The 18,286-nt window shown below is 56.1% G+C and overlaps 1 protein-coding gene and 1 long non-coding RNA gene across 4 annotated transcripts; one reads left to right on the top strand and one right to left on the bottom strand.

Annotated features, from left to right (window-relative positions):
• Positions 1-1,879: 1,879 nt before the first annotated feature.
• On the bottom strand, positions 1,880-4,891 carry LOC129682365 (uncharacterized). The gene is made up of 3 exons (XR_008720966.1): positions 4,769-4,891; positions 3,911-4,186; positions 1,880-3,227 (listed from the first exon to the last, which is right to left on the bottom strand). It is a non-coding gene; the product is annotated as an uncharacterized LOC129682365 (long non-coding RNA).
• A 4,998-nt stretch (positions 4,892-9,889) lies between these two features.
• Positions 9,890-18,078, top strand: Igf2 (insulin like growth factor 2). Of its 3 annotated transcripts, none has more exons than XM_055614733.1 (4): positions 9,890-10,051; positions 14,520-14,685; positions 15,947-16,095; positions 16,380-18,078. In XM_055614733.1, exons 1-4 carry the CDS (start codon positions 9,890-9,892, stop codon positions 16,614-16,616), a joined length of 714 nt encoding a protein of 237 aa, XP_055470708.1. In that variant the 3' UTR covers positions 16,617-18,078. The 3 variants fall into 3 exon arrangements, with proteins under 3 accessions (XP_055470708.1, XP_055470706.1, XP_055470707.1); XM_055614731.1 differs by lacking the exon at positions 9,890-10,051 and adding an exon at positions 11,462-11,977; XM_055614732.1 differs by lacking the exon at positions 9,890-10,051 and adding an exon at positions 12,852-12,928.
• The last annotated feature ends 208 nt before the right edge of the window (positions 18,079-18,286 follow it).

Below are 18,286 nucleotides of genomic sequence, written 5' to 3'. Positions count from 1 at the left end.
TCATAGCTAGGCTAAAGAGGGGCGAGAACCCACCCAATCAACTTTCCCAAAAGAGTGAACAAGTGTCACTATATATGCCATCTGCACCAGTACGCTTAGTGCTTGGCACCACTCATATAGGGCAGGGGGCCAGGTCAGATGACTGATGACAGAGAAGAATTCTAAGTTGAGTACTCATGAAACATGAGACGACATGATGGCGCTGTGCCGCACAGATGCACCGGAAGCACTTAAAATCTAATTTTAATATTTATTTTGAACCCTGCTCCTAATTTAAATAGGCCACGCCCCTTTTTACCTGTGCCACGCCCACAACATTCCAGGGTGTCAAGTGACTGCCAAGTGTCACTCTAGTGAAGCCCCACCCACTCCCCACCCCTTCACATAGTCACCACCCCCTAGCTAACAGGAAGTGCTTCTAGCTTATGTGAACACCCACATAGACGTCTTTCCGTTTGTCTGGCAGAGACCAAAGCTCCGCCCCCTAATGAATGACCTCTTGCCCTCGTGCGGGGAAGTGCCATAGTCAGCTGCCCCAGAAGCCATTGCTGCACGGTGTTGGCACATCGTTCCCAAATTTGGAGGGGTCTGGAGACAGGCGTGAAGGGGACGAGGAGGTGAGGGGCAGTTAGAGTCAGTTAGCATTTGAGCAGGTGCTTTGCTCAGTGGTGGAGAGCAGAAGCCACTTCTAGGGGCTCTGTTATCATGCACAGTCTAAAAGTCCCTCTCACCACCTCTTCAGCCTCAGCCTCGTCCCCTTCTTCGAACCGTCTTGAGGGATTGGACAGCACACCCAGGGCACCCCTGGGTTCAGAGGAGGCTGCTGCTTTTAACCCACCCAGCAGTTCCTCGCCCAAGAAATTTCGAAAGAGAATCTTGGGCACCAGTGACTCCCCAGTCCTCATTATCCACCGTCCGGGGACTTCGGGTTCTTCGCGGCGACTAGAGTACAGGTAACTAACTGATTTTTCCTTTTCATGCCTTCTGTGTATGAGTGAAATTGCAGTTTAAATATTCTGGTATGGGTGGGTGGGCTGGGGACTTGGGATAGTTAGGCTCCTTTAGCTAGTCTCCGGGGGAGACTTAGGGAAGGTTGCCGCTAGACTGACTGGAGTAGCTTCAGCTCCTGAGGGGATAGAAAAGACAATTGGGAAACTTACAGGGCTGCAAAGCTACAAGGAACGTAAGTTTTCCTTCACTAATCTACCGTGCAAGAGGAGAGGGGCAGCTCTCTTTCTCTTCCCAGCAGGAGTACACAGCTGTTCTTGCAAATGTGAAAGAAAAGAGTTTTTCTGTATGAAAAATTAACCCTGGTACATGCCCTTCCCCACTCCCCCGCCCTAAAACTGTGCAGAGGGGCCAGATATTCTGGAGCAGCGTGTGCATGTGTGTGCGCGGGTGTATGCGCGGGTGTGCGTGCGCGCCTGGGTGAATATTATATGCATATCTATTATATACGTGTGTACATTATACGCGTATATAATATATACATAATCTTAAAAGCAAAGATTCCCTTTTTACTTCCTGACCCTTCTGCCACCAGGATACTAGAGAGTAAATAGAAGGACCGTGAAAGGAAGATATTCCTTGCTATTTCCTATCAGCGTTTAAAAGACAAAAGCTGCTTTTCTCCTGACTGTGCCAGTCTCTTTATGCACCTTCCCTCTAGTGTGCCCTGTCCATAAGTAGGAATTTGGGCCAGTAGCGGCACTCCTAGGTGCACACTTGTTTGTGCATAAAGTCTTCCTTCCCTGCAACTGGGATCTCAGACTCCTTAATCCACCCAGTGTGGTGTTTATGGGGAGAGGGTCTATTTCCTGAAGAAGCCCCGTCACCCCTTCCAGAGGTTGCCTTACCAAAGCAGAGCCATGTGCCCTTTGGTTTTTTTCTCCCATCCAAGGTGGGAATGTGAAGACCACTCTTCACACAGGAGACTTTCATACTTTTAGCTGTGACCCCCTTAAAGAAAGCCTTTTGTGTTCAACACCCCCTGTCCACGCCAAGGCAGAAGCCCACCCGCAACCAGGAAAAGGCCAGTTTGTCCAAAGGAGGGTCTCCTGCCTCTGCCTGAGCAGTTGTCCAACTTGGCAGTGACTTCTCACCAACTGCTTCCTTCCTTCTACTTAGAAAGGGAGAGGGGGTAAGCAGCTGAAGGGACAGGGGTATGAGGTGGGAGTGCCCAGCCCTGACAAGGTGACCCACAGGCTTCCCCATCCAGCAACGAGAGGGGGAAAGAGGGGGCCAGACTCGGCTGGAGAAGACTTGTTTTTGAGATCCTATCAAGGACTTTTGCTTCTCCTCAGGGGCCGAGTGGTCACCACCCAGTTCACTGTGCAGGAGCTGGATGATGAGGATGATCTCAAGGCCCTATCCCAGAATCCTACATCTCCTCAGACTGAACCTCTTCTCCAGCCTAAGCCAAAGCCTGAGCGGAGGCCTGAGCCGAGGCCAAAACTTGAGCCAAGGCCTGAGCCGAGGCCTGAGCCAATCCCTGAGCGGAGGCCGAAACTTGAGCCAAGGCCTGTGCCAAGGCCCCCTGAGCCAAGGCCTGAGTGGAGGCCGAAACTTGAGCCAAGGCCTGTGCCAAGGCCTGTGCCGAGGCCTCCTGAGCCGAGGCCTGAGCCGAGGCCTGAGCCGAGGCCAAAACTTGAGCCAAGGCCTGTGCCAAGGCCTGAGCCGAGGCTGGAGACTGAGCCGAGGCCTGAGCCGAAGCCTGAGCCAAAGCCTGAGCCGAAGCCTGAGAAGCAACAGGCCAGAGCAGCCCGAGAATCCAGCCCTGAGGCCAGCTGCTGTGGCCTATGGCCTAGGAGATCCCAGTGCTCCCAGAACTGAATGGAGCCATCCACCAGTCCCAGTCCTTCTTCAGAGGTAAGTGCCCATTAAGCATCCAGCACACCAGAGGTATCTCTAGCAATCTAGCACATGAGTCTTATCTGCAGGGCTCCCGCAGATACAGGGTTCAGCCAAGTCCCCTGCAGCCAAAGAACCACCCGAGGCTAGGAAGTCTATTCAGTCACACAGTTGGTATCTGGAATTGAGGTAGGCTCCAGGTGCCTCTCATTGGGAATGCAGGGTGTAGGCAAAGCAGGCATCTGGCAATCTCTGTAGAATGTAGGTCCTTGACACTGTGTTCTGAGGGGTCCAGGGGCAAAGGTGGCAAGGGCTGAGGGGAAGGTCAGACAGCCGGAGAGGGAAAGGCTGGCTGGGGTTCCAGAAGAGGAAAGAATCTGAGGAAAGAAAAAGAAAAACAAACTGTTAGCTAGAAAGAATGGGAGGCTTAGGAAAGCTGGGGGGGGGGGGCTGTTCCCCCTTCCCTTGGCTATGTAGTTGTAGCTGTGGTGCCCCTGCGCCAGTGGCTTGACCTCTCTGTGTCAATCTCCATTTGTCAAAGTCTCAGGCCTCCTGGCTGAAGTGCGAACAGCAAATGAAATAATGACCAAAGAGACATTCTGAGACCCGTGAAGGGACTTAGGAGAGGTGTATCCTGATTCCATTGTGTTCTGAAGGCCATGGGTTTCCTGTGTGTGAATGGGGATGGGAGTCAGCTAGAAAGGGCCTGGGGCCAGAAGCACTGTGGACTCTGCCCGAGAAAGCTCTGCTGCTTGGTGGCCCTGCTGTTCACTGGTCAGGTACTGTGGATGTGGTGGAATTTTGGAGATTGGAGGGTGGTATGTGACTATGTGCCCTTTTGCCTCAGCCTCAAGTGGCACAGGCCTCCCAGAGTTGCCAGGGTGGGACCCAGCAGGTGAAGTCCCCTTTCCAGTTCATCATGCCCATGCCAAAGAGAAGCCAGGAATCTTCTTTTAAAGTTTGGTTCAGACAGTAAAGCAGTAACACAGTGGCATGGCCTCAGATCTATCCCCACCCAGCATACCGGCATTGTCTGCTGTGCCCCCACGGCAACACTTACTTTTGGTTTGGGTGGTGCAATCCTCATGTTGGAGGCCCCGGTAGTGACTTCCTGGGGTTGCAGGGTGGCACAGAAAACTCCCTGGGTCTTACTGGCGTGGAGTCCATATGTGGTGCCCAAGTCCGCAGCCTAGCAGACTGTGTCCCCTGCAGCAGGCGTCCAGCAGAGCACGAGGGAGGGCATACTGGAGACCCTCAGAGAGAAGCTGGGTGTGTAAAATGCTGGGCTTGTTCCCAGGGAAAGGGAGAGCAGTCAGCTCAGTGACCGACCGTGGAGCTGGGAAAAGACAAGGGGAGTAAGAAAGACTGGCTGCTTGCAAGGAGAGAAGGGAGACAGGCAGAGCCTCTGTAAGGGTGCCAGCCAGGCATGGTGGGTGAGTCTGAATCTTAAGGGCTATTTAGTTTCTTCAGAATTTGAGCTTTTAAGCCCAGAAAGGAGACCTGGGCTGCCATGGTGGTGGTGGGGTAGGGCAGGTCCGAATAGGGCTAAAGTCTAGTGGGCCATGCCCTACCTAGAGGAAACCCCTTGACATCCTAAGACTGTTGTAGGTCCCTTCCCACCTTGAGCAGGCAGGCAAAAATAGGGGAAAAGGAGAGGGCCTTAGAGAAAGAATCTATCTGGTCACTGATCCTGGCTGAAGGTAGGCTGTGTGCTTTTGAGCCCTAGGCTGACCCGGAACTGTATGAGCCTCTCCCTGACCTTTAGGCCACACTTTGACTAAATAAGGCCAGGTGAAGGCTCTGTGGGCAGCCGTGTAGAGGAAGGAGAACACGCATGCCCCATCCCCCACCCTACCCCGCCTGCATGCCTTGGTGGTTCTCCACTGGACACCTCAAGGTGACCTCAGCGTTTTCCTACCTGGCCAAGTCCAGGAGTGCGTCTCCAGGGGGTGGCTCTGTGGCTTCTCCGGGGCACTTCTGTGGGGCCAGAAAGCAGAGATTAGGCCCCGAGACAGGCCGGCCGCTGGCGTGACTGCTGCCCCCTCAGATGCCCCTTAGGAAAAAGAAAGCAGGAATCCAGAAACAAACACTTACTCTTGCTCATCCCCACCCCGGGCCACTTCTTGGGGGAAAGGTAGAGAGCACCCCACCTGCCATTTCTTTCTAAAGGAGGCGCTCAGCAGAGGGCTTTAGCCTACTCTGGCCTCACAAGGGCTAGGGGTGTTCACAGGCAACTTTTTAATGTCCCTCGCTCCCAATAAGTTTACAAGTCTCCCCGGCATGGGGGACATCACCAGACCCCAGTCTTCCTAGCTGGAAGCTTCCTCAAGTCTATAGGCACACAGGCAGACAGGCCAGAAAAGCCGGGGATAGAGGCTGGGGGAAGGGGGCAGCTTGGGCGTGTGTGGAGGGTGGGGGGGACAGGCCAGATGTTCTTGGAATGGGACACGGGGGTGATTGATGCGGACTGGAATTTGAAAGGGGAACATTCCCCACGTGCTTCGTGCTCCGGGTGGAAAATGGGTGTGTGTGTGGGTTGGGGGGCTGTCTTTCTGTTCGGCCAAGCTAATAGGAAGGAGAGGCCTCACCCTGCTGAGGTCCCCACACCTGTCCACTGACATTAACTCCTGCCTCCCCAGAGGGTCAGGCTTTGAGAATTCCCCGCCGTACCATCCGCTCTGGGTGACCACAGAGACAAGCCATGCTTACAGTCATGGCCCAGGTTTTTCCCCATTCCGCTGCTCCCTAGCAGCTCCCCTTATCTAACAACCCCCCTCCCAGGTCCCACTAGAATAACGGCCCTTCACCTCCAGCATTGCCCAACTTTGAGGGGTGACCTCGTTCCCAGCAACAGCACGGTGAGCCTGTGTGTGTGGGGGTTTAATATTTGCCTTTAAGAAGCTGGACTTTCCCCAGCCAGGATTGGGTGGCTAGTCGCTGAAATTTTTCTGAGAAAACGAAATGAGGACCCTGGCATCCGGCCACTGCCACCATCGTGTCATTCTGTGACGCTCTTTCCCCCCCAACTTTCTTTGCTCCCCCATCCTCTACCCTCTTTCTACCCTGTCCAAACAAAACTGGTTCCTCCACTGTTAATTGTTAGGGAACGGGCAAGGCAGGATAGGCGCGTGCGGGGCGCAGGGGCAGGCAGGGGAGGCCACTGGGGGTGCCCCGGGTCCCCAAACCGAGCCAGGGACGAGCCTGCCCCCGGCGGCCGCCCGGCCGCGGCTTCGCCTAGGCTCGCGCCGCCTGAGCGCGTGGGGCGCAGGGGCGGCGGGGAGCCGAGCGGGGCGCCTGAGCCCGGGGAGCTTGGGGAGCGTCAGGAAGCGGCGCGGCGCCGCTCGATCGGCGTTCCCGCTCCCTCTCGGACGCCCGTCCGCTTTGGCCTCCTCTACCCAGCCCTTCTGGGTGGCTAGAAGGCAAAAGAACGGAAACTGCAGCCAGCTCGGGCGCGCGCTCCGCGGCGCCGGGGCTCCCTGCCTGCGTCGCTTGTGCCCCTTTCCCGCGCCCGCGTTCCCCTGGGAGGGCGCCCCTGCTCCGCTGGAGTTGCCTGGCGGCCGGTCCTCCGCGGCCCGGGGAGCTCGGTTTCTCAAATACAGCTCTAGTTCTCTGTGGTCTCCCGGCAGCTGAGCAATTTGCCGGCTTTTCTGCACCTCAGGCGTTAGTTTCACCGAGATCTCGAAATTTAAGCTTTGCTTCTCGGGCCCTCCAAAATCATTCAGCATTTGTTCAGCTTACAAGGGAACCCCCCCCTTCTTTTTTCTTTGACACTTGATTTCCAAACATTTCAAAAAGTGGGAATTCTGCCTCTGCCTGCTCCCCAAAATTAGATTATGTGGGCTGCCCCCCCCAAGTTTGCTCCTGGCTCATTACCGCTTCATATGCAAGCTCCTACAGATGTAAAAACACCGGCCTCCGTTCCCTAAAATTTAGTCCTTAGTCCTTAGTTCTTCTGACAAAATTTCCTTACTTGGGAGGGTGAACATTTTCGTAGCATTTAGGCGCTGTCTCATTGGGGTGGGTTGGGGGTTGTTTTTCTATGTTCCTATCATTTTATATCTGCAGTTATTTCTGCTGACTGTCCTCCCCCGCCACCCGTCCTTTGGTTTTATTAACGTGGACCATAATAGACTAAATTCTGTACTCTGCTGCCCCAACCCCAGATTTTACAAGTTGAGTCCCACTCAGACATCATGAATAATTTTTCTGGAACCCTCAAAGTTCCTGGGACCCTCAAAATTCCAACCTTTCTTTCTATGCCCTCCCCTAAATATAGGCACCTAAAGTAGCCTACGCTCTCATTTCCGGAATTCCAGAAAATCTAGGGAGTCCTTTTACAAATCATGCCTAAAATTCATTCAACAAGACCCCCCTCCAAAAAAAAAAAAAAAAAACATACAAACGGGTCACAGGGCTTTGGGGGTTTTCTAGAGTTCCTGCAAGCTTTCTGGCCACAGTTAGGGTTCTTTAAAATATAGACGTTCTCACTCAAGTCCCCAAAGCAGGCTGAGCAGTGATCGAATGCACGTGCTCACATATGGTGGAGAGCTTTCCATACTCTCCCAAGTCATATAGGACTGTTCCATGTCTCTCTGGGTCACAGAAAGAACAGCATTAACTCTTGGCCAAAGCCCTTTTCTGTATACTGGAATGCTGAAGGCCCCCAGTCCTTGAGCACTCTGAGCATTTTCTTTGCACCGAATATTAAGAGTCCCTGGGTCCCTATAGCTTACCAATTAAAAAAAATTTTTTTTCATTCAAACACTAATTGCAAAATCCAGTACCACCCTGGACCCTCCTCCTCATCCCCCATGTTGGCCCATGCCTAAAGTCGTCAAACATTAGGCAGTACTTCCCAGGCCCCCAAAACACACTTAGTGCTAAACCTTGGGCCACAAAAGGGTCTAATTTCTCCCTCTACGGTGCCAGTTATGCACCTACTCAGCCCCCTACATTTCAACCCCCTCCCCAGTTATGCTGCGCAATCTCTGCAGATTACAAATTTGTAATTGGTTTTCGGGCCCTATGATTTAGGGACTCATCGTCTCTATTCCTTGTAACATAGGAGTTGGCCCTGAAGTGCTCCAAGGACACTGGGAAACTTTAAATTCCAAAATTATTTTCCTGGGGACCCCAAGTTCAGGCACTCCAAAACAAACTGAAAGGTCTTTTTTTTTTTTTTTTCATCCAAAGAGTTGGATTTTTATTAAATTTTAATGAATTTTGTTGAATTTATGACTCCTACTGGAGTCTTTCTACATTTAGACAATGTTTTATGGTCCTCAAAACACACTGAAATAATGCCCCAGATCCCCCAAGTCCTAGGTTTTAAAGGTCTGTGTCTTACAAATTTCCCAGCTACTAATTCTATTCCCTGCAAGTTAGATTTCTACATCCATTGGGTAATTTTTATTGATCCCTAAAACTCAGTATGTTTTCTTAAGTGCAAACACTGTCCAAGAAAACATACAAACTCCCCCCTTGTTCAACAAAAGACCAACTGAAATCTGTTTTTAAAATTAAAATATTAAAAGACATTGATTTTCTGTCTTCCTCAAATGGACCACTTGCCTGCACTCCTAATTGCCCCACAGTTAGACAGCATTTCCCCATTTGAAGCCACGGAAACTACAGAAATGATTTTTCCCGGGTGCTGCAAGGTCCACTGACCTCAGGGTGAGCTCTAGTTTCCACTCTGTCCCCCCAAAGAATTGACCTGGATCCCTAAAATCCATCTGTTGTTTTCATCTCCCAATTTTAAACAACTAAAACAAAGTTCCCCCAAATTTCATGTTGGGTATTTTCTTAAACTCAACAGCAACAACAAACCACCTAACTTCTACAAATTAGTCTAGGATTTTGGGGGTTCCCCAAACTTGCTGGCCAAGATGTTAGGCCTGGATCAAGAGCTCCCCCATTTTTTTCATGGAATAATTTCCTTCATCCCCCAACTTGGATTCTAATTTTTTTTTCTGGACTCTCAAATTTAGTCATTCTCTACACTTTCCCCATTTCTGGACTTTCTTTCGAGTCCCCCTGCTTCAGGACACTCATTCACAGGGCTGCAAACCAGACAAGGGTCTGACTTGGGATCCCCGAAATTTGAGCATTGTTTCTACTGGCCACTTCCCTTTTCCTGCTCACAACATTGGTATCAGCCTCTTCACGTTTCCTACGGTGTCCCAGCGGCAGCTCAGGTTTTGGAAAAGTCTGTGTGCCCCAAACACGCTCCGGACACTGCGCGACGGCCAGGACGTGGGCAGGACTGCTCCCGCATCCAGGAAAACGACTGGGCATTGCCCCCAGTTTCCCCCAAATTTGGGCATTGTCCCTGGGTCTTCCAAAGGACTGGGCGTTGCCCGGGGACACTGGGGACTGCCCTTGGGGTCTCGCTCACCTTCAGCAGCGTCCAGTGCGCTCCGTAGTGCGCCCTCCTGCCTGTCTCCTCGGATCCTTCTGCGCTCGCTCGCGGACGCGACCTTCGGCCTTGCGGTGAGCTCCCCCGTGGCGCGCTGGTGCTGAGCTAGCTCTACGGTTGCCGGTACCGGGCTACCTCGCGGTTTATCCCCAAGGGCTGCTGCCGAGCAGTGCGGGAGCCGGCTGCTGGCTTCCCCCTCGGCAGCAGCGCTTCCTTGAGCTGGGCACCCCGAAACGCGCGCCTCTTTGCCTGCCCTCTACCAACAACGCAGCGGTAGGGAAGGCGCCTGGGCGGCTAGGAAGAGGGAAGGGCAGCGCGCTGGGCGCAGCGAAGCTGGGGGAAGAGGCGCTGAGCGCCCGGGAGGCCGAGAGCTTCCAGCCCTACCGGTCGAGGGCTCGGGAAGGCGGCGTAGAGCGCGGGCGGGCGCGGTGACTGATGGCTGGGCCTGGAGGTTAGCCCCGGGCACGCGGGTTTCCGCCAGGCGGTGGCCCCCTCCACTCCTAGAGGTGCGGGAACGAGGAGGGGAGAAGCAGGGTGACTGGGTTTTCATGGGTGGGTTTGATTCTGTAAAAAAAAAAAAAATCACAGTGGCTCTTTTAAATCGTCCGAACCCTCCAGGAGATGGTTTCCTCAGACCCCCTAATTATCGTGGTGGCCCCTGGGGCCGAACCCGCGCCTAAGCAAGCTCTACGCACTGAGGACCGGAGAACGGTTAGCCCGGTATTCTGGGTGGGTCCCAAAGGCGTGCTGCTTAGAAGCAGTCCAGTGAGCTCGGGCTTCCAGGTATGGTTTGAGCTGAGCCGCCCCGTCCCGTTTCTCTCTCTGAGGAAGGGTACACAGACAGGGTGCGGGGCTCCACGCGGGGACCCGGATCCTGGCGTGGCCAAGTCAGCCTCCCCTCCGCGGCGCACCTGGCGGCCCCCTCCCCGAGGCCGCTTGGCCACCCCGCGCAAAGCACCGGGGAGGCGCTCGCTCGGGACGCGGCTGCCGCTCGAGGGGCTCCGCAGCCCGACCCGCCTGCTCAGACAGGTGGAGGCTGCGCGCTCCGCCCCGGCCGCTCCCGGGGACCGTCCCCTGTCGGGCAGGTAGGTCCCGCTGAGGACCCCTCGCCCCGACTACCTGCGCCTCGACCCTGCCTGCTGAGATGCCCTCTAACCCGGGCGCAGGCCCCCTCATTGCCACCGAGGCCTAGGGTGCCACGCACGTTGGTTCGCACCACGCGCCCCTGTCGCGCAAGCCCGGGGCACCCCGGAAACGGGACACGAGGCCTCGATTTTTGGGAGGGGGATGGGAACCCGGGATCTCGTGGGCCTGCTGGGGAGCCCGGCGACCCCACCCTAGCCTCGGGATCACGCATCCCACGTCCCCCCCCGCGGGCACCCCCTCCCATGCCCCCAGGGCCCCAGGCCCGCATTCCCCCCGGTGGCTCCAGTTGCGGGGGCGGTCCCGGGGCGGGGCGAGGGCCCTGCGGGCGCCCATTGGCGCGGGCGTAAGGCCAGCGGGGCCCGAGCGGGCGCCGAGCCGCGGGGTGGCGCGGCTATAAGAGCCGGGCGTTGGCGCCCGGAGTTTGCCTGCTCTCCGGCGGAGCTGCGTGAGGCCAGGCCGGCCCCCGGCCCCCCCTTCCGGCCGCCCCCGCCTCCTGGCCCACGCCCGCCCGCGCTCGGCCCGCCAGCGCCTCCATCCGGGCTGGCGGCCCCGCGTCGACGCCGTCCGCCGCCTCGCTGCTAACTCCCGCGCAGGGCGCCGTCGGCGGGGCCGCGCTCCGTCGGGCCTGCGGATCTCCCCGCCGCCTCCTCCTCTATCTACCTCAACACCCCACTCCTGCTTCGCCAGAGGAGGCGGTCCCCACCGCAGGCAGTCCGGCTCGCAGGTCGCCGGCATTGTCATCACCCGCGCTCCCCCTCCCAGCCCTCCCCGGCGCGCGGCCCGGCCGCTCCCCTCTTTCTCGCTGCAGTCCCGAGCGGCCGCGGCGGCGCCACGCCTGTTCTCCCCCCCCAAAAGAGGCCCGGGCTTACGACGGCCGAGGGCTCCGTCGGCCCTAACCGAGCTGGGTGCCCGTGGCCGGGGTGAAGCTTCCATTCCTCCCCCCTCATCACCGTCCTCGGCCCTTCGAAGTTGCATCCTCTCCTCCGCTGGCGGTGCGCCCCCCCTCGCGCACTCAACTTACCCGCCCCCTTTCCTAGGCTCCCCCCCCCCCCCCCCCCCCCCCCTCCTCGCCTCAGACTTCCTCCCCCCTCACGTCCGCCCTCTGCCTTCGCCTACCCGAGTGGATTAATTATACGCTTTCTGTTTCTCTCCGTGCTGTCCTCTCCCGCTGTGAGCCTACCCGCCTCTCGCTGTCCTCTCTCCCTCTCTCCCTTTCTGTGGTCCCCCCCCTTTCACGTTCACTCTGTCTCTCTCACTATCTCTGTCCCCCCACTATCCTTGATACAACAGCTGACCTCATTTCCCCATACCTTTTCCCCCCCAAAGTACAGTATCTGTCCCGCCCCAGCCCTAAGATAGCCCTCCCTCCCTAAAGAAGCAGAAGAGACGTCGTCCCCCCCCATCAAAAAAGCCACCCCCCCGTTCTGTCCCGTCGCACAATCGGTCCGCGCGACTTGGTCAGAGCGGGGCTGGCAGAGGAGTGCCCGGCAGAAGGGCCTTCGCCCGCTGTTCGGTTTGCAAACACGCAGCAGGGAGATGGGTGGCAACTTCGCCGGCTTCCAGGTAAGGGCTCTCAGGGCCCCAGGGAGCTGCCCAGGGCCCGGCCTGGGCATGGCGGGACTGGTACGGCCGGGGGGTGGGGGCTGGGGGCTCGTTCCCTAAGCAAACTCTAGCTCCCCCGTGCGCCGTGGAGTGGGGGAGGGGGCAGGGGTATGGGGACTGGTGGGCAGGGGGTGTGTAAGCTGAACTCACAGAAGACTTCCTGGTCCTTTGGTGTGTGTTGGGGAAGGGGGACGGAGCGACTTAAAACGTATGATTCATGTTGTGCAGGCCTTATCCCCCAGGGTGCTGGGTGATGGGGAGGGGGCGCAGAATCTCCGAAGCCCACCCTGGTATGTTGACTTTGTGCCAATGAGACTGAGAAAGGAAAACTGGGTGGGCGGGGCCAGAAGCCCCTCAAAATTGGCAAAAGAGTCAGGCCAGACGCCACAGTTCGATGTCTTCCCCCCCATTCTGTTCCCCAACATTCCCAACCTGGAATGTGGGGAGAGGGCACGGTTTTGGGCTCAGAAGGGCAGAAAAGTTACAGTCCAGGGAGAGAAATAAGCTGCCCCTGCCTTTCACTGGGTGGAACTTTCCATAGGAGGATGTGAGAAGGAGACCCCTCCCCGCCCCCACTGGTCTGTGCAGAGAGGGCTGGGGGCGCACGATGAGGCCCCCCTCCCACTTGTGCATTGCTATGGAATGGTCCAAGGGTAGCTGTTGGGGGTGCAGGAGAGAAGGGACTGGCTGGAAGGAGAGAGGGGGCGGGTGCAAAGGGGGCGGGGGGAGTGGTCAACAGGGAGTGGGGGTGGGGGTAGGGTGGAGCCGGGACTGGGAGGAGCCGACTCAGACATAAAAGCGGAGGCACTGACCAGCTCGCAAACTGGACATTAGCTTCTCCTGTGAGAGCCTTCCAGCCTTTTCCTGTCTTCCTCTTCTTCCAGCCCCAGCGGCCTCCTTATCCAACTTCAGGTAACCAGGGCTGTGGAGCCAGGACCCTGCTGCCATCCCGCTCCGGCCTGCCCAGTGGGGTGGTCAGGGCACCGGCTAGCCTGGGGCCTCTGCCCTTGCAGCCGGGCCTGCTACCTCTTACAAGCCTTCATCCTCCCTCGGCCTCTGTCCTGTGTGCCCACTGGCCCCAGGCTTCCTCACCTGCTCCGTCCTCTCCTTTTCCTTCTCCTCCGCCTGCCCCCTCCAACAAATTTGGGCCTTCCCTGGGTCCTCACCTATTCCTTACCTCTTTGGTCAGTCTCCTGCTTGCTTCTCCTAGCCACCTGAGCTGGACCTGGAGCCAGTGGCTTTGGGAAGGGACTTCGAGGTCAGCTCCGCCTGCCGCCGCCGCCGCCGCCTCCCACCCCCGCCCAGGACTAACTGTTGCTGATTGCAAGCGCTGGTGCCACAGAGAGGCGTTGGGGTTGGGGGGAGAGTGTCGGTCTGGGTCTTGTTGAGGAGGTGGGCAGAGGTGACTTTTAGTTCCCCGAGGGAGCTCGAACTTGTTTCTTGATTATTCCACATTGGTCTCTCACGTGTTTCTTTGCAGCAAGAAATCCCCTGGGCCTGTGGAGCAGAGGCTGGGGCTGCAGCCTGGAGGGCTCTACTTCCTTCAGGGTCAAGAGTGGCTTACTGTGGGTGGTGGCAGTCTTCCACCTCTAAAGAAGCTGGCTAACAGTCTGTGGAGGGGGTGTGTCCGTCTAAACTGGGGTGTTCAGCCTCCTAGGGGCCCAAAATGCCGTCTCTAGTACCCTAGGTATAATTTAGTTCCTATCAGAAAGCTGATTCTGTGGGCCGTAGAGGCACTTTCTAGGGTCCCTGACCCAGGATGGTAAGAGTTGAGGCCTGGTACGGGATTTCAGGCTTTCTCTTGAGCTCTGAGGTGCCAGGGAAGTCTGGACTTGGAGGGCTGGGCGACCCTGGAGAGCCAGGCTAACGGAGTGCAGGTGGTCCTGATGCGCTAACCATTGAATTCTCCACCCGGGGCCCTGTTCAGCATGGCCTGGGAGTTGGGGGGGGGGGGAGGGGTGGGGCTGGCTCTGCTGCTTAGGGAGGGGTGGCCAGCTGGGGGGCAGGAAGATGGGCAGCTGGTCCCTTTGGATGCACATGCTCCACGGTGGGTGGGGTGGAGCTATCTGCCATCTTGGCCAGTTCTTGGAGGCCAGGGTAGGAGTGGCAATGGTGATGTGCCCTTGGACTGGCCCCACCCCCATGATGTCATAGCATGGAAACCAGGTCCAGTGTCCAGCGCTGGCCCCTGCTGCCGTGGGTGTGGCTAAGCTGCGATTGCGCCCATGGGTGGGTGGTCCTCTAGAGTTTCTTACAGTTCAAAGGCACCTGGGGGTGCCTTCCTGAGCGCCATTGAATTTCTTCACCTTCAAAGTGGGCTTTGACCTCAGCAAGCCCAGTGCTCCTGTTTTCGCAGGTCAAATAAATAATGGAGAGCTGCCTTTCAAACTTCAATTGCATTCTCAATTGAGAGATGATAGGTGTCTTTGGTGGGGAGGAGCATTTTGGGAGCAAGGGTGTGGCGAGGGGGCCTCTCACTCAAAGCCTGCTTCTCTCCTTGCAGATACCAATGGGGATCCCAATGGGGAAGTCGATGTTGGTGCTTCTTATCTCTTTGGCCTTCGCCTTGTGCTGCATCGCTGCTTACCGCCCCAGCAGCGAGACCCTGTGCGGTGGGGAGCTCGTTGACACGCTACAGTTTGTCTGTTCGGACCGCGGCTTCTACTTCAGTAAGTTAACTCCAGAGAGATGGGGAGGGGGGTGAGGGGCGGCGGGAACAGGCCTGCCTGGGTGGGGGGACAGTTAAGATGGGGGGGGGGGCTTAAGCTCCCCTCCCGCCTCGGGCAGGGCTGTGGCCTCACACTCACAGATCTGATAGCTTTAAAAGTTATTAAAAGTAAAGCCAAAATGTGGTTGTCAGGTCTCAAGCCAGGTCGAGAGTGTACATGCAGTTTGGGAGTCCAGGGGGAGAGCTGGACCTTGGCCATCCAGATTCAGGGGTTCCCAGCGCTATAGCATGGGGGAGGGGGTGCTTACCTCCTTTTAACGTTGATCATGCTTCTCTTGATTTCCCAGTGGGGGGTGGGGAGGCTGAGCGATGGGGGACACGTGGGTGGGGCATGCCTGGGAGGGGCTGGGGCAGCAGAGTAGATGACTCTCCTTGCTGGCATAGGCCACTCTGTCTTCCTCACCTGGTCCTGGACCTGCAGCTCCTCCTCTGCACCTCTACCTACCTGCCTGTGAACTGCTCTGGTTGTGCTCCCACTTCTGGAACCCACTTCCGCTCCTGGGCACTCCGAAGCCCCCACCACCGGGCTTCTCTGTGCCCTCTGGCACTGCAGGGCCAGCCCTTGCTCGAGGAGCCACTCCTGCATGGAGGGGCTTCACAAATAGGAGGACCCCAAGCCCAGCCTCGGACCTGAGTTCGTGGGGGAGAGGGGGAAGACGGGAGAAGAGAAGGGAGTGGTTTTTGGGTGCCTCACTCCTCCCCTCCCGTCTTGTTCTCTCCTACCCTATCTTCCCTGTCTCAATTCAGCGTTGGGGGTCAGGGGTGGGCCCCTCAGGCTCAAGGTGACACCAGGCCAAGGCCCCAAGTCCAGGGACCATACCTGTGTCCACCATGGCCCCCTCATGGGGCTCACCCCCTCCTCCTCCCTGTTTTTCAAATCACTCCAGTGTGGCCTCTGGTCTCCATGGAGTCTGTAGGGCCGAGGGGCTGTGCTGTTAGTTACCAAGCAGGAGGCACCAGTGGCCAGGGGCTGGTTCTGCAGCTTGCACCTTCATTTTTTCCTTTCTGGGCATCTTGGCCCACCTGGCTCACACTTCTACCTCATTCCTACTGGGTGACCTAGTGTCCAGCCTGGGTGTAGCGGGAGGGCAGAGGTAGTCCCTTCCACAGCCTTCCCTGCGGGGGCTGGGGAGGGCACCCCAATGGGTGCTGACCCCAGTGGATACTGACTGAAACTCTCTGTCCCGTGGTGGAACTTCCAGGCAGGCCTTCAAGCCGTGCCAACCGTCGCAGCCGTGGCATCGTGGAAGAGTGTTGCTTCCGCAGCTGCGACCTGGCCCTCCTGGAGACATACTGTGCCACCCCCGCCAAGTCCGAGAGGGATGTGTCTGCTTCTGAGGCCATGCTTCCGGTAAGGCTTGGGAGAGAGGCAAGAATTTAGGTAGCTAGCGGAGTGGGGGGATGGGGGGTTGAGGGAATGGTGGGGCGGGACAAAGAGACCACCAGCTTCTTGATTGGGGGTGTCATGGAGTTCATGGACACTTTGCTGTTGGCCTCTGTCCATACATATAGATATTTGTGGGGAGTTACCACGGGCTGGTGTGACTCTAGCGGGGGTCGAGCGTGTGAGAACTGGCTGGGTACTCAGGCTAACGTGCTACCCCTGACACCTGCTGACTAGCACCTCCTCCCCAGGACGACTTCCCCAGATTCCCCGTGGGCAAGTTTTTCCACTACGACACCTGGAGACAGTCCGCCCAACGACTGCGCAGAGGCCTGCCTGCCCTCCTGCGTGCCCGCCGGGGTCGCATGCTCGCCAAAGAGCTCGAAGCCTTCAGAGAGGCCAACCGTCATCGTCCCCTGATCGTCTTACCACCCAAAGACCCCGCCCACGGGGGAGCCTCTTCGGAGATGTCCAGCAACCATCAGTGAACCAAATTTTGTGGTAATTCTGCAATGTAGTACCATCACTCTGTGACCTCCTCTTGAGCAGGGACAGTTCCATCACGTCCCACACCAAGATCTCTCTGCTCCACTTCCTTCCCCTGGCTTCTCCCTCCCCACCCCCAATGCCCCGCCTCCCCACATCAGGCTGCCCCACACCATCGGGCAAAACCAAATAGACTGATTGGCTTCGAAACCAAATTGATTGATTGGCTTCAAAACCAAATTGATTGATTGGCTTCAAAACCAAATTGATTAGCTTTAAAACTAGATTGGCTCTAAATAACCCAAGTGACAACCCTCAAATTATAAATGCACATTAAAAAAAAACTTTAAAACATACAGTCCCTTTAAAACAAATTGGCTTTTTAGAAACACCAGAACTTAAAATTTAAAAATTAAATAACTAAAGAAAACAATTGGCTGAAAACATACCAAAAAATTAATTGGCTTAAAAAACAATTGGCAAAATCAAATGATTTGGCGCCCCCCCCCCCTTCATCTTCTTCCCATTTGGATCTTTAGTCAAATTGGCCTAGACTTGGATCTCACAACCCAAGAAGAAAAGAAGGGGACCCAAAATTTTCCAGGTGGCATGTCATTGCTTCAGTGCCCTCTCCTTATCACCACTCAGATAGGGTGCTTTTATCGTAAACTGGCTCTGAACAACAATAGCCTCCCAAACTTTCTTCACTGGTCATTCCATCACAAATGTCACCATGTCACCATGGGGCTGGGTGAAGGAACAGAGCATGAAAATTGAAAAAAAAATTTAATTGGCACAAGCCCCCAGTCTCAAAATCTCCCTTTTCTGTACCTACCCTAAAAAGCACATGTTTTTACTTACCCCTGCAAATACACAGACATGCATGCACACAGAACACACCCCATGCACACACACCCACACCCACACAACCACACACACACACACACACACACACACACACACACACACACAATTGGATACACACCCACACAATTTGATGAGAATATTGAAATGGCTAAATAATCCTATTTGAACATTGCCCAAACTAAGGCCCATCCTAAATTCCCCAAGCAGTTTGCGTTGTTTGAGATTCCCCTCCCAGTCCATCTAGTTTCTGCTGCTGCTTATGGGTCCTGTGTGTGACCAGGTTGTTAGTTCTATCTTTGCCAGGCTCTCTTCCATCTGGGTATCTGTGCCCACAGCATGAGCCTGGTGCTCCTCAGCCCCCGTGAGGGCCAATGCCTTTCCATGGTTCGATGTTGGCCTCACCCCAGTGTAGAGTAAGTTTGCCTAGATAAGGAGATGGCACTGCCAAGTGAAACATGCTGCCCAAGTAGCCCTGACCCTGGGTGTGCCCCTGGGAAGAAAGATCTGGGGGAAACCCCCTACCCGAAGCACACCTATGGGCCATTTGCAGTCTCTGATTGTGGGGAGTGTGGGAAGTCTGGCGGTTGGAGGGGTGGGTGGGGGGCAGTGGGGGCTGGGTGGGGGGAGCTATGGGTAGGAAGTGGTCCCGGAGAGGTTTTGGATAGAAGAATCAGGAGGAGGCACAGGTCAACTTGCAGAATTACAGAAGAATCACGACCCCAAATTTTATGTCAATTGATCTATTCCCCTCTTTTATTTGCTGGGGCAGTGTTTTCCTTTTTTTTTTTTTTTTCTTTTTTTTTTA

This window comes from Psammomys obesus, unplaced genomic scaffold, assembly GCF_907164565.1.
Source record: "Psammomys obesus unplaced genomic scaffold, mPsaObe1.curated_primary_1811, whole genome shotgun sequence".
Taxonomy (NCBI): Eukaryota; Metazoa; Chordata; class Mammalia; order Rodentia; family Muridae; genus Psammomys; species Psammomys obesus.
Note: the sequence above shows the minus strand (reverse complement) of the source record. Positions and strands in the feature narration are given on the sequence as shown.